Here is a 15,256-nt window from a genome sequence, read left to right on the forward strand (position 1 = left end):
GCCGTAGTAGCGCAATGTGTGGTTTGAGAGAGAGGAGGAAAAACTTACCTGATGAGGTCCTGGGCGCGGGTGTTTAAGGGCTCAATGGGGGAGGTCTTGGTCTTGGTGTCTGGTGATAGGATGCGAGGGGCGTCTCCGCGGCCACACTCAGGGACATAGGGAAGGATGAGACTCAGGATGGTAGCGCTGGTCTGCAGCAGGCTGGTGGTCAGCCCCTCAAACACCTGCTTGTTTACACTGCGACCAAAGATGGACTTGTCTTCATCTGGGACGAATAGCTGAGAAAACGACAGTGTGGTCAGTCAAGAGTTCTGTAAACCTCCACCATGTCAAAGTACAGTCTGTTCCAGTAGCTCTACACCTGGTATCTCCAGCTAGCTTGTATCACATACAGCCTTGACTAGTCCATGTCAGCTTGCCAAGTCCACTATCAAAAAAGGAATCTGGACATTGATCGAACACAGTGCAAAACTGACAAATGTCCCAGGCAGTCACAGTATCCACCAACAGCAGAGTTCAACAAAAGACCAGATCATTGCAACCTCAGCCTGACTTCTACAACACAGACAATTAAGACAGAGGAAATATCCCCATCATTTGTTTACCGGCCAAGGCCATTTGTATTGGTTGGGATCCTGATATGGCATGGGATAAACAACAACACAAGTGTTATTGTATAATTCGTTACGTGAGGGCAATAAGTCAGTGATTAACAGTCAGTGTGACATTGTTACTGTTGCCGTGCCAGACTGCTGCTGCTGCCATATGAGAGGTCTCAGAGGTACTCCCTCCCTGGTAACAAGGGAAGACAACCGGATACTGAGACTGTGAGCTAACACAGGGGGGTATTCTGTGTTCACCATCTGTGATATTAAACCAAATGCTCCCCTTACCCATGCCTCATATACATAGACGGGCTGATAGAGGAATCAGTATGCTGCAAGTTCTGACATGATTTTGTGGGCTTTCATTAAAAAAAATATCTTCATGTTAGTTATCCTAAACTCTTTATTACAAGAAATACTCCAATAAATGTTTATGAACAAATATATATTAAGAGAGACTCAGGGTATATAAAGACCCAGGGCATGGTGTTCTGGTGACAGGAGCAGAGTGCATTTCCCCTTTTAGTTAAGTGACATTTTTGCGCGCGTGTGTGTGTGTGTGTGTGTGTGTGTGTGTGTATAGAGGTTAAGGTTTAGTTTTAGAAATAAGGAGAAGGTCAGGTAAAATGTCTGAACCATCTCATTTAGATTAATGGTTAGGGCAGCATGCTGACAGCGTTAGTAAATCCACCAACATTCTCCACAAATCTAATTTAAGAGGGACAAGCACAGACGCCGGCACTCCCTACCCCCACCCACTTCCAAACACAAACACACATTTTACATTTTTACATTTTAGTCATTTAGCAGACGCTCTTATCCAGAGCGACTTACAGTTAGTGAGTGTATACATTTTCATACTGGCCCCCCGTGGGAAACAAACCCACAACCCTGGCGTTGCAAGCGCCATGCTCTACCAACTGAGCTACAGGGGACTACAAGTGCACAAACGTTCTTACACGGACTATTCATGAGCCCCATCTTCGTCAGTGTCCAAGACGTCTAAATAAGTTAACATTGTCCTGTTCAACATGTCAGTCGTCAAAGCAGCTGTGGGGATATATGTTTTATATAATCTGAAGCATACAGGCTAACCTCCCACTCCGTGCCCTCAGGGAACATGACTGCTTTGAATTGGAACTCAGGGCTGGAGAAGGAAGCCCCAGTAGAGTTCATGCATGTAGCAATGCCCATGTCTGTGCCTTGTCCTGTCTGTGCCTTGTCCTGTCTGTGCAGTCACCACCGTTAGATGTTTGGAGTCGGCTGATGTTTACAGTCTCGGAGAGTGCTGAAGGATATGGGCTGACATATAACCCAGCAGCCATACTGCCTGCCTGCCCGCTCTCTCTCATTCCCTAAGCCCAGAAGTATCTGTGTGGCTAAGGCAGTGGCTCAGGCGGTGGCTGGGCCAGGATTTGTACTGTAGCGTGTGTCTCTCTCTGTCTTTTATTAACACTGTGCCAGGAAGGAACAAATGCTGGCGATGAGGCCCTGGTTTTTCAGCACTCACAGTGTTGCATGTAGTCAGGATAATTTACATAGACAGAGACATTGGGAGAGATTCATTAAACAGCCTGGTCCTTGGGAAAACTAGCTACAGTTCTGATCATGCCATGTCACCTTCATAAGTATTACAAAACGTTCAAGGACTCACGCTTTCATACAAATAACAGCTTTAAATAATACATGCGTTGTTTGAGTGAACATACATTTAATGTAATGTCATCATAGCAATAATGATAGTAATTGGAGATGTTTTCTATGGTGTGGTGAAAGGACACTTACTGTGAGCTGATGCAGCAACAGGTCCATGAGGAAGGCTACCTTGTTGCTGAAGAGAACATAGGAGCAGTTGAAGTGGCAGCGAGAGCATGCCAGATAGTATATGTTTACAGCAGCACATAGGGACCTGAGAGGAGAGAGAAAGACAGAGGGAGAACCAGATTAATCACTTGTCAGAAGTCAAACTAAATAGTTCAAGGCAGAATTCAACACTAGTGTTACAGTGTAGGTGTTTAGCCCCAGGCACTGACATGGCTATCTGAAGTAATCAGGAAACCAAAACGCACTCCACCAGATTTGTGGTTCCTTAAGGGTACAATTTTAACTTTGGAAGGGTTGATAGCATATACATCACTGACAGTAAGAGTAGGAAAGCAGAATTCAGAAACCTAGTTATATCAACTACACTGAACAAAAATATAAAACACAACACGCAACAAAAAAAAGATTTTACTGAGTTACAGTTCATATAAGGAAATCAGTCAATTGAAATAAATTCATTAGGCCCTAATCTATGGATTTCACATGGCTGGGAATACAGATATGCATCTGTTGGTCACAGATACCTTAAAAAGAAAAGGTAGGGGAGTGGATCAGAAAACCAGTCAGTATCTGGTCACCATTTGCCTCATGCAGCGCAACACATCTCCTTCACAGAGTTGATCAGGCTGTTGATTGTTGCCTGTGCGAAGTTGCTGGATATTGGCTGGAACTGGATCACGCTGTCGATCCAGAGCATCCCAAACATGCTCAATGGGTGACATGTCTGATGAGTATGCAGGCCATGGAAGAACTGGGACATTTTCAGCTTCCAGGAATTGTGTTCAGATCCTTATGACATGGGGCCGTGCATTATCATGCTGAAACATGAGGATCTCGTCACAGTATCTCTGTGCATTCAAATTGCCATCAATAAAATGCAATTACGTTTGTTGTCCATAGCTTATGCCTGCCCATACCATAACTCCACCCCCACCATGGGGCACTCTGTTCACAACGCTGACATCAGCATACCGCTCGCCCACACGACACCATACACGCTGTCTGCCATCTGCCCGGTACAGTTGAAAGTGGGATTAAGCCCTGAAGAGCACACTTCTCCAGCGTGCCAGTGGCCATCGAAGGTGAGCATTTGCCCACTGAAGTCGTTTACGATGCCGAAGGGTAGTCAGGTCAAAACCCTGGTGAGGATGACGAGCACGCAGATGAGCTTCCCTGAGATGGTTTCTGACAGTTTGTGCAGAAATTCTTTGGTTGTGCAAAACCACAGTTTCATCAGCTGTCCGGGTGGCTGGTCTCAGACGATCCCGCAGGTGAAGAAGACTGATGTGGAGGTCCTGGGCTGGCGTGGTTACACATGGTCTGCGGTTGTGAGACCGATTGAACGTACTGCCAAATTCTCTAAAACGACGTTGGAGGCGGCTAATGGTAGTGAAATGTACATTCAATTCTCTGGCAACATCTCTGGTGGACATTCCTGCAGTCAGTATGCCAATTGCACGCTCCCTCAAAAAATACATCTGTGGCATTGTTGTGACAAAACTGCAAATTTTAGAGTGGCCTTTTATTGTCCCCAGCACAAGGCAGTGATCATGCTGTTTATTCAGCTTCTTGATATGCCACACCTGTCAGGTGGATGGATTATCTTGGCAAAGGAGAAATGCTCACTAACAGGGATGTAAACAAATTTGTGCACACACAGAAATAAGCTTTTTGTGCATATGGAACATTTTTGGGAACTTTTATTTCAGCTCATGAAACATGGGACCAACACGTTTATATTTTTGTTCAGTATACTTATAGCTAGACACCCTCACTACTAGTCAACTGGTTATACAGAGCTAGGGACAGTAATAAGACAAGAGATCTGCATAACCAGTGGAGCTGGGTGCAATCACAGGCAGTCCAATCTGGAGTCTGAACCTGCAGGTTTTCCTCTGTGGAGATAAGGCCATTCCTCTCAGCAGCTCCTCAGCTCAGAGCCTAAAGGCATGCTACGGCCAGGAGCAGAGCAGTGAGTGGAGCATGCCTCTGTATTATGTCTGCTTTAAACAAGCCCTAGAGAAGATTCATGCCACAGATAACTGATTAATCATTCTGCTGTGACTGCTGCTCCCCCTCGCCCTTCTTTCATCACTTAATATTTTCTGACATCTGTATATTTTAGCCAATAGCAGAGTGGCGTGTCCTATCTGCTCTGAGGAAGAATGGAATCTGGCTTTCCTTTTCTAAAGTAGGCCATGTTTATTTCAACTGGTAAACATCTTGATATCTACCGCAACCTTCACATCTGCAACGCATTTCCACGCCAACCTAGTTGGCACATAGATATAAAATAGCAGAGACTGATGTAGGCCTAGGTGGATAGGTCTGTCAACTTCCTCATGACCAAAATACTCTGCTTGTTTCATATGCTAGTTGGCAGATCTGTAATTTGTTCCATCTCATTATTGACATTGTAGTGTAAAGCTGTGAGTTATGGGAGTGTTTCCAAATAGTCACGTCAATGTCTGGTTAAGCACTCTGTGGCTTGCTTGCTTAAAACATCTTACTGTATGAAAATCATATACCGTATGTGTATGGGCTTTCTAGCCAAATAAAATGTTTTTTTTTCTGCCACCATTTTAGCTACAAATTCCAGAGAAAACGCAAACATGATTTGGTGTGTTGATCCCTGTTTCTGCCAAACACCTCCTTAATAAGATGTGTTTACCAGCCATGAACAAAAACACAAATGCCACATGAATTCTATTGTATTGATATAAAGTCCATTAATAGTCTTGGAATGGAGTTGGTGGGAGAAGGCAGCCATCATGGTTGAGTGGAATGATAACACATCCTCTATTGGGCTAGAGTGAAGTAACGCGAGAACCCCACCAAACTGTGCTCTCTGGGCAGCCGACCAGCACTGGCGCTGCCTCAAATGAAAAACATTAAAGATCCATAATTGAGTAATTCAGCCAGAAGTCAGTTTTTCAGTGACAGAATTCCACCATTGGAAAGACTGCACCAATGGAATGAAATAGTAGTTTTCCTCTCAGTCTGAGGCTGTGCTGCTTTAATGTGTTCATACTGTACGTACAGAGGTGAAACCAGGCTATTGTCATTCCCATGCCTGACTCAGTGGGGAGAAAGGCCTTATTGAAATAAACAAGACAGGGTGTCAGAACCTAAGGAAGGTACAATGACAGGCTTGGGCTGATCCTGTTACAACACTGACATCGTCCTACATGAAAAGGCCTCGGAAATCTATAAGACATAGAAATTATAAGGAGAGAGAGAGAGCATGATATCAGTCCTAAAACAAAGACTACTAAATGGGAAGATGAATGATAACCTGACAAAAAAGGGAAGGTCAATATTTATTAAATAACTTAGGCTACAAAAACAAAGCCTGAAATGGATTAGGCAAACACCATCTTCACAACGTTTCTATAATAACCTGTCAACCATAGCACCCTGGTTTTACTCCATGCGTAAGTGGAGGCTGCCCTACCCAGAATGTCATCATCCATGTAGGAGGTTCGGGGGGGACAGGCCAGTCCCCAGGTGGCAGCCACTCTTAACCAGCAGATTAAAGGGCACATCCCTCAGTTCTTTAATCTTATTAGGGAGAATAACAGCTGTCAACTGCTTCCATTCTCTACACAAACCCATAGGACAGAGACGGATCTAAAGGAACATTTAGCTATAAATGTCAACATAACAAATGTATGCAGACCATTTTCCATCTTATATAGAATATGCATTTCATTTTATAGCAGTTAAGCTATTATTATATTATACTGAAGAAAAAAATTAAACGCAACATGCAACAATTTCAAAGATTACAGTTCATAAGGAAATCAGTCAATTTAAATAAATAAATTAGGTCCTAATCTATGGATTTCACATGACTAAGCAGGGGTGCAGCCATGGGAGGGCCTGGGAGAGCATAGGCCCACCCAGTTGGCAGCCAGGCCCACCCACTGGGGAGCCAGGCCCAGCCAATCAGAATGAGTTTTTCCCCACAAAAGGGTTTTATTACAGACAGAAATACTCCTCACCACCCCCCTCAGACGATCCCGCAGGTGAAGAAGCCGGATGTGAAGGTCCTGGGCTGGCGTGGTTACACGTGGTCTGTGGTTGTGAAGCCGGTTGGACATACTGCCAAATTCTCTAAAATGACGTTGGAGGCAGCTTATTGTAGAGAAATGAACATTCAATCCTCTGGCAACAGCTCTGGTGGACATTCCTGCAGTCAGCATACCAATTGCACGCCCCCTTAAAACTTGAGACATCTGTGGCATTGTGTTGTGTGACAAAACTGCACATTTTAAAGTGGCCTTTTATTGTCCCCAGCACAAGGTGCACCCGTTTAATTATCATGCTGTTTAATCAGCTTCTTGATAATCCATCCACCTGACAGGTGGGGCATATCTTGGCAAAGGAGAAATGCTCACTAACAGGAATGTAAACACATTTGTGCACAAGTTTTATTATTTTAGTCTAGGAATCCATTCCAATTAGAATCACCACGCACTCAGCCAGACAGTCAGATCTGAAGTCATTAACATTTAAGTCATTTAGCAGACGCTCTTAACATCCCACCGACTTCTCACAATCGACTCAGTCAACTGCTCATGTAATGAGCATGCAATCGCTTTGTAACACAGCTAATCAGGCATGTCTTAAGCCCTCTTTAAACAAATGGCAAAGGCACGTTTGAGTAATGTCCTTACAGCAGCTCATACAATGAGAAATCTCAGTGATCTGTCTTTAGCTCCCTCCCACCTAAAATCACCTTGATTAGCATGACACCTGATATCATCCTGTCTCCTGGAATCTCTGTTGCTATGCCCCTCGACGACAGCCTCAATGATTTTGAGGAGCAATTTAGTAAAGTGCATGCTAGTCTGTCTCGTGTTACCGTGCAGTATGTAGGCAGTGTTGGTAGACCCACGAGTGCCAATCCATCCTAACAGGCAGCATTCCTCCACCTACTCTGGGCAGCTCATTTGACCGCGTGCCACGCCCACTGCTGGACCCCATCATTTGGTGCCTGCACCACCCGCCAGACTACACCGAGCGGGAGACACAACGGGCACTTTGTTAATCTGGGAATAATGAAGCGTTATCTTGTAGACACGGGATTAGGTTCCACTGCTGGCCCATACTGACAGGTTGTATAGAGAGAAAGAGATAAAGAGAGAGAGAGAGAGAAAGAGAGAGAGAGAGAGAGAGAAAGAGATAAAGAGAGAGAGAGAGAGAGAGAAAGAAAGAGCGAGAGAGAGCGAGAGAGAAAGAAAGAGCGAGAGAGAGCGAGAGATAGAGAGAGAAGAGGAAGAAGCCTGGAGAGATGTAGATAATTAGCAATGTAATCTGCTCACCTACTCTACACTGCTTAACCTCAGCCAGCCACAGCAGATCACCCTACTGTCCTGATATGGCCATAGACACACACACAGCAATCTCAGGCCAGGAGCTAATGTAGTAATAATAATAATTTTGCTTATATTTGTCCTATTTCACACATGTACAAGTGTAGAGGGCTAGATAGAGACTAGAGACACACTGACTGAGCAACACCTCGACTTGGGCCAGCCCCCTGGGACAGCCCTACACCATGCAGCCCTGTGGGGATCACCCTGGGTGGCCGACCAGCTCGGACATGACAGGGGGGCTGGGAGTGTCACTGACCTCTGTGGCTGAATTAAAACTCTTAAGATTAAACCAACCCAAAATCCATAGAGTATCCCAGGGGATGATAGACAGATGGCTGGGAAGGGAAGGTCAGGATCCTCCCCACCCCCACATAGTATAGTACAGTACTGCCCAAATATCCCAGGAGACACTTAGGGCTCAAGAGTATTTAACAGTATTTTCTTAGTGACATATAAACACAGAAACAGCATAATAGTTTAGGGTACTGGGAAAATACCAAGTAGACTCACCTTATAGGTAGATGTTTCCAATTTTCAGAAGTCTAACGCTTCCCTTCTTGCAAAGATAATAGGACATCAACCACGTAAAAGACTCTTTATGCTTTTTGTCACTGGGTTATCAAGCAGGAGATCGTTCCACCTGAACCTCAAGCTCACGTTTCCCAACGTCTCTGTGCTTTTCCTATGTGCCCAGTCAGGCCTGACCATGGTAATGCTGCAGAAATCTGATCAACTTCCAGATCAGGTTGAATCCCTGCTTTTCAACAGAGAAAATTTGTGTTCAGGGAAAGAAAACAAATCCTAAGCCAAAACACAAGGTGAGGAGCAAATCCATTTCCTGGTACTGTCAAACAATCCCTTCATTCACTGCGATCTATATGGCATTTCATTTGATTCTCCTGTTGATCTTTCTGATACCCTGAGTGCTTCCAAGATGTCCATTCTGCCTGTTGTGCCACACTGGCTGGGTATGAACTGGGAGAAATCTGATGAACCGTCACGCATCACACACACATGCAAGCACACACTCACTTGTACCCTATAACGACATCCTGAAAGGAAACCACAGGTAGCAGCTTTGATTTCACAGGATACACTCAGTCATGTGACAGAGGTGGTCAACTACAATAGTGTTTTAACATGCAGTGTCCTAGCATAGCAGTGCCACTGCACTGTTAAGACATCTCTCTAAAACTTTAAAGAAACCCTTGTTCCATTTTCAGCAAGGTAGAACTGGGGCCCCTATTCCACTAAACATCACTTAGATAAAACAGATACCACAGTCATATTGAATTGTGTCTTTTCCCTACTCTAAAGGAATAAAGGATTCTCTAAAATTCAACTCAAAGTTATACAACTGTCTCTTCAGCCCTTCAGATGGGCCAGTCTGTCTGGTCGAACACTGGCTTCTCTTCTCTCTGAGTTATACTCCAGCAGCCCCAGAGAGGGGCCCATATGCTGACAGGCTCTGGTGCTGAGCCCAGATATCACTCGGACACCAGTCCCGTCTCTCTCCCTCTACTCCCCAGTGACCCCTTCTGGGAGACACAGGGACATGTCCCATAAACACACAGTAGTTGACAAGGCTGGAATACTTTAAGAATGCATACATCTTTCCTTGACATAACACATCTGAGAAGTGTTGGATTTGTTGAAGTAGTGATGTGGAAATTTTACTTTCGCTAATTTAATCAAGCAGTGATTTCCCCCAAAGTGAGGAAGGATGTGCTGATAAAGTTGTAAAAACGGGGCCAGAACGACACCTCAGTTTACCCCCCACCTAATCCACACCTCCAGCCTGCGGCAAAACATTTTCTCACCATATACTAATAGTGACGCTGAAGATAAGAGCCTCCAGAGGCAGAGAGAGCAGAGCAGTGGTGCTGCCTGGTGAGGATCTGGGATCATTTACAGCTTGTTTTAGACAGCTCTCCCCCTCCTCCCCTAGGGAACACACTCTGCACTCTCTGCTCAGAATCACATAGAGCACACACTCACACAGAGTAGAGCTCACACTTTCACTGCACAGCTCCAATACAAAAATATACATCCATTGAAGGATTTTTAACAATAGTCCCTCACGTTAAGATTGGAATACGCAATTTTATTAGATCGTTTTTTATTTATTTTTTATCTAGATGATTTTATGTTTTTCAAAACTACAAAATTACTCTCCAGGTGCAGACCAATTAAGGAGAATCTTCACATGCAAGTCAATTTGATTTATGGATGACTTTCTAGGTTAACATCTTTGGTATATTCTACAAAGTGTTATATTCATGTTAATGAGAGCTGTTGCTCTGCTAGTCTAGACATGGATCCAGCGGCCACAGGGTTACACAGGGACATTAGCTCATTAATGGAATGGTAACAAGATGGAATGGGCCTCCCAGGGGGGTAATATTGCCCGAGCATCTCCGACTCTGCAGTTGACTTTTTTGTAAATCACTCAGCTTATCTGAGAGGAGGCGATCAATACGGCAGCATTACTGTAAACAGATAATGTAGCGAGCGCTGTGGTTAGCGTCTGTCTCAGACACAGACCATTACGCCATCCAGATGAGCAATAGTGATTAGCGGACAGACCGGCCATGTCCTTGAGTTGCATCTTATCACTACTGTAGCTCTCAATATTCCCTTCCCTTGACCCGATTTGACTCCCTTACTTTTCCTATTTTGTAAATGTGTGTGTTTATAGAATGTGGGTGGGATGAATACATGTTTAACCAGGCACAGGACTACAGTGAGTTTGGGCTGGGTGTGTCTGAGGGACTGGATTGATTTGCTCTGGAGGAGGGTTATCACAGGTTCAGACCCTAGTTCATAGCACTCAGGGGCATAACAACAACCCAAGGCCTTCTACTCTACATATAGACAGCCAGCCTATCACAACCTGAGCCCATCAATACCAACAAACACCATAGCTGCTGGTTAGACCATTCAGCTATCCAGACAGGACCTGGCAACACGTCACATGCATTGCCACTGGTAACATCATGAATACTGTTACTAAATACTGTTCAAAGTATAATACTACCGATTCATTTACAGTACCAGTCAAAAGTTTGGACACCTACTCATTAAAGGGTTTTTCTTTATTTTTTACTATTTTCTACATTGTAGAATAATAGTGAAGACATCAAAACTATGAAATAACACATGGAATCATGTAGTAACCAAAAAAGTGTTAAACAAATCAAAATATATTTTATATTTGAGATTCTTCAAATAGTCACCCTTTGCCTTGATGACAGCTTTGCGCACTCTTGGCATTCTCTCAACCAGCTTCATGAGGTAGTCACCTGGCATGCATTTCAATTAACAGGTGTGCCTTGTTAAAAGTTAATTTGTGGAATTTCTTTCCTTAATGCGTTTGAGCCAATCAGTTGTGTTGTGACAAGGTAGGGGGGGGTATACAGAAGATAGCCCTATTTGGTAAAAGACGAAGTACATAGTATGGCAAGAACAGCTCAAATAAGCAAAGAGAAACGAGAGTCCATCATTACTTTAAGACATGAAGGTCAGTAAATACGGAAAATTTCAAGAACTTTAAAAAAGTTTATTCAAGTGCAGTCGCAAAAACCATCAAGCGCTATGATGAAACTGGCTGTCATGAGGACCGCCACAGGAATGGAAGACCCAAAGTTACCTCTGCTGCAGAGGATAAGTTCATTAGAGAGTTACCAGCCTCAGAAATTGCAGGCCAAATAAATGCTTCACAGAGTTCAAGTCACAGACACATCAACAGTTCAGAGGGGACTGTGTGAATCAGGCCTTCATGGTCGAATTTCTGCAAAGAAACCACTACTAAAGGACACCAATAAGAAGAAGAGACCTGCTTGGGCCAAGAAACACGAGCAATGGACATTAGACCGGTGGAAATGTGTCCTTTGGTCTGAAGTCCAAATTGGAGATTTTTGGTTCCAACCGCTGTGTCTTTCTGAGATGCGGTGTGGGTGAACGGATGATCTCCGCATGTGTATTTCCCACCGCAAAGCATGGAGGAGGTGGTGTGATGGTGCTTTGCTGGTGACACTGTCTGTGATTTATTTAGAATTCAAGGCACACTTAACCAGCATGGCTACCACAGCATTCTGCAGTGATACGCCATCCCATCTGGTTTGGGCTTAGTAGGACTATCATTTGTTTTTCAAGAGGACAATGACCCAACACACCTCCAGGCTGTATAAGGGCTATTTTACCAAGAAGGAGAGTGATGGAGTGCTGCATCAGATGACCTGGTCTCCACAATCCCCCGACCTCAACCCAATTGAGATGGTTTGGGATGAGTCAGACGGCAGAGTGAAAGAAAAGCAGCCGACAAGTGCTCAGCATATGTGGGAACTCCTTCAAGACTGTTGGAAAAGCATTCCAGGTGAAGCTGGTTGAGAGAATGCCAAGAGTGTGCAAAGCTGTCATCAAGGCAAAGGGTGGCTATTTGAATCTCAAATATAAAATATATTTTGATTTGTTTAACACTTGTTACTACATGATTCCCTGTGTTATTTCATAGTTGTGATGTCTTCACTATTATTCTACAATGTAAAAAATAGTAAAAATAAAGAAAAACCCTTGAATGAGTAGGTGTGTCCAAACTTTTGACTGGTAGTTTATATCAAGTGAAACACATACCAAGAACTGGACTAATTTCTTGAGCTTTTCTTTGGTTGCATCCTAACATTCCTAATTGTGATGACACAGGAGTGAGCTGCCCCTACATGCTGTATTAGACTTGTCCTCAGTCTTATGCATAATTATAGAAGCTCTGGAGAAGTTCCTCAACATGTTCAGACAAGGTAGTAAGTAATTGAGTAGTGAAAGAAGGTAACTGGGAGGCCATTCCTTTATCACTAGACATGGCACTCTTCAGCTCTGGATTGGACAAGCTGTTCTGTAGAGGATTAAATAAGTACCTCTGATCCAGGGTTTGCATTAGCCGGTAATAGCCGCCTTTTGGACGATACTAAATAGAAAAGCCGCTAAATAAAATTGCCGCCGGCCAATTTTTCGTGAGAAGAAAAAATCCCATTGCGAAAGAATACTTTTTGCCTATTCATTGATGGAAATACCAGTCAAATGGAAATACATTTGAACGGTCATGCTTATCAGTCTATAGGGTAATTTGCATAATTTAGTGTAATTAAATTGGTGTGTGTACAGTATATTCATTATATATACACACAGCTCTGGAAAAAATTAAGAGACCACTGCAAAAATATAAGTTTCTCTGGTTTTACTTTTTATAGGTACAGTGGCGAGAACAAGTATTGATACACTGCCGATTTTGCAGGTTTTCCTACTTACAAAGCATGTAGAGGTCTGTAATTTTTATCATAGGTACACTTCAGCTGTGAGAGACAGAATCTAAAACAAACATCCAGAAAATTACATTGTATGATTTTTTTGTTGAAGTAATTAATTTGCATTTTATTGCATGACATAAGTATTTGATACATCAGAAAAGCAGAACTTAATATTTGGTACAGAAACCTTTGTTTGCATTTACAGAGATCATACGTTTCCTGTAGGTCTTGACCAGGTTTGCACACACTGCAGCAGGGATTTTGGCCCACTCCTCCATACAGACCTTCTCCAGATCCTTCAGGTTTCGGGGCTGTCGCTGTGCAAAACTGACTTTCAGCTCCCTCCAAAGATTTTCTATTGGGTTCAGGTCTGGAGACTGGCTAGGCCACTCCAGGACCTTGAGATGCTTCTTACGGAGCCACTCCTTAGTTGCCCTGGCTGTGTGTTTCGGGTCGTTGTCATGCTGGAAGACCCAGCCACGACCCATCTTCAATGCTCTTACTGAGGGAAGGAGGTTGTTGGCCAAGATCTTGCGATACATGGCCCCATCCATCCTCCCCTCAATACGGTGCAGTCGTCCTGTCCCCTTTGCAGAAAAGCATCCCCAAAGAATGATGTTTCCACCTCCATGCTTCACGGTTGGGATGGTGTTCTTGGGGTTGTACTCATCCTTCTTCTTCCTCCAAACACGGCGAGTGGAGTTTAGACCAAAAAGCTCTATTTTGTCTCATCAGACCACATGACCTACTCCCATTCCTCCTCTGGATCATCCAGATGGTCATTGGCAAACTTCAGACGGGCCTGTACATGTGCTGGCTTGAGCAGGGGGACCTTGCGTGCGCTGCAGGATTTTAATCCATGACGGCGTAGTGTGTTACTAATGGTTTTCTTTGAGACTGTGGTCCCAGCTCTCTTCAGGTCATTGACCAGGTCCTGCCGTGTAGTTCTGGGCTGATCCCTCACCTTCCTCATGATCATTGATGCCCCTCACCTTCCTCATGATCTTGCATTGAGCCCCAGACCGAGGGTGATTGACCGTCATCTTGAACTTCTTCCATTTTCTAATAATTGCGCCAACAGTTGTTGCCTTCTCACCAAGCTGCTTGCCTATTGTCCTGTAGCCCATCCCAGCCTTGTGCAAGTCTACAATTTTATCCCTGATGTCCTTACACAGCTCTCTGGTCTTGGCCATTGTGGAGAGGTTGGAGTCTGTTTGATTGTGTGTGTGGACAGGTGCAGTTAATACAGGTAATGAGTGGAGAACAGGAGGGCTTCTTAAAGAACATCTAACAGGTCTGTGAGAGCCGGAATTCTTACTGTTTGGTAGGTGATCAAATACTTATGTCATGCAATAAAATACAAAATTAATTACTTAAAAATCATACAATGTGATTTTCTGGGAAAAAAAATTAGATTCCGTCTCTCACAGTTGAAGTGTACCTATGATAAAAATTACAGACCTCTACATGCTTTGTAAGTAGGAAAACCTGCAAAATCGGCAGTGTATCAAATACTTGTTATCCCCACTGTATGTGTTTGGGTGAAATTAACATTTTTGTTTTATTCTATAAACTACTGACAACATTTCTCCCAAATAAAAATATTGTTATTTAGAGCATTTATTTGCAGAAAATGACAACTGGTCAAAATAACAAAAAACCTTGAATAATGCAAAGAAAATAAGTTCATGTTCATTTTTAAACACAATACTCATGTTTTAACTAAGGAAGAGTTCAGAAATCAATATTTGGTGGAATAACCCTGATTTTCAATCACAGCTTTCATGCGTCTTGGCATGCTCTCCACCAGTCTTTCACATTGATGTTGGGTGACTTTATGCCACTCCTGGCGCAAAAATTCAAGCAGCTCGGCTTTGTTTGATGGCTTGTGGCCATCCAGCTTCCTCTTGATCACATTCCAGAAGTTTTCATTGGGGTTCAGGTCTGGAGATCGGGCTGGCCATGACAGGGTCTTGATCTGGTGGTCCTCCATCCACACCTTGATTGACCTGGCTGTGTGGCATGGCGCATTGTCCTGCTGGAAAAACCAATCCTCAGAGTTGGGGAACAATGTCAGAGCAAAAGGAAGCAAGTTTTCTTCCAGGACAACCTTGTACGTGGCTTGATTCATGCGTCCTTCACA

At 43.7% G+C, this 15,256-nt stretch overlaps 1 protein-coding gene across 4 annotated transcripts in view; it reads right to left on the reverse strand.

The window, feature by feature from the left end:
• The window catches only part of LOC121531912 (S phase cyclin A-associated protein in the endoplasmic reticulum), a 107,094-nt gene that overhangs the window by 21,379 nt on the left and 70,459 nt on the right, over positions 1-15,256 (reverse strand). For all 4 annotated transcript variants that reach the window (XM_041837466.2, XM_041837464.2, XM_041837463.2 and 1 more), the window contains 2 exons: positions 2,391-2,514; positions 49-278 (listed from right to left, as the gene is read on the reverse strand). In XM_041837466.2, coding sequence (XP_041693400.1) covers positions 49-278; positions 2,391-2,514 — 354 coding nt within the window. The remainder of the gene's footprint in view (positions 1-48; positions 279-2,390; positions 2,515-15,256) is intronic.

The sequence above is a fragment of the Coregonus clupeaformis genome, chromosome 19 (genome assembly GCF_020615455.1).
Source record: "Coregonus clupeaformis isolate EN_2021a chromosome 19, ASM2061545v1, whole genome shotgun sequence".
Classification (NCBI taxonomy): Eukaryota; Metazoa; Chordata; class Actinopteri; order Salmoniformes; family Salmonidae; genus Coregonus; species Coregonus clupeaformis.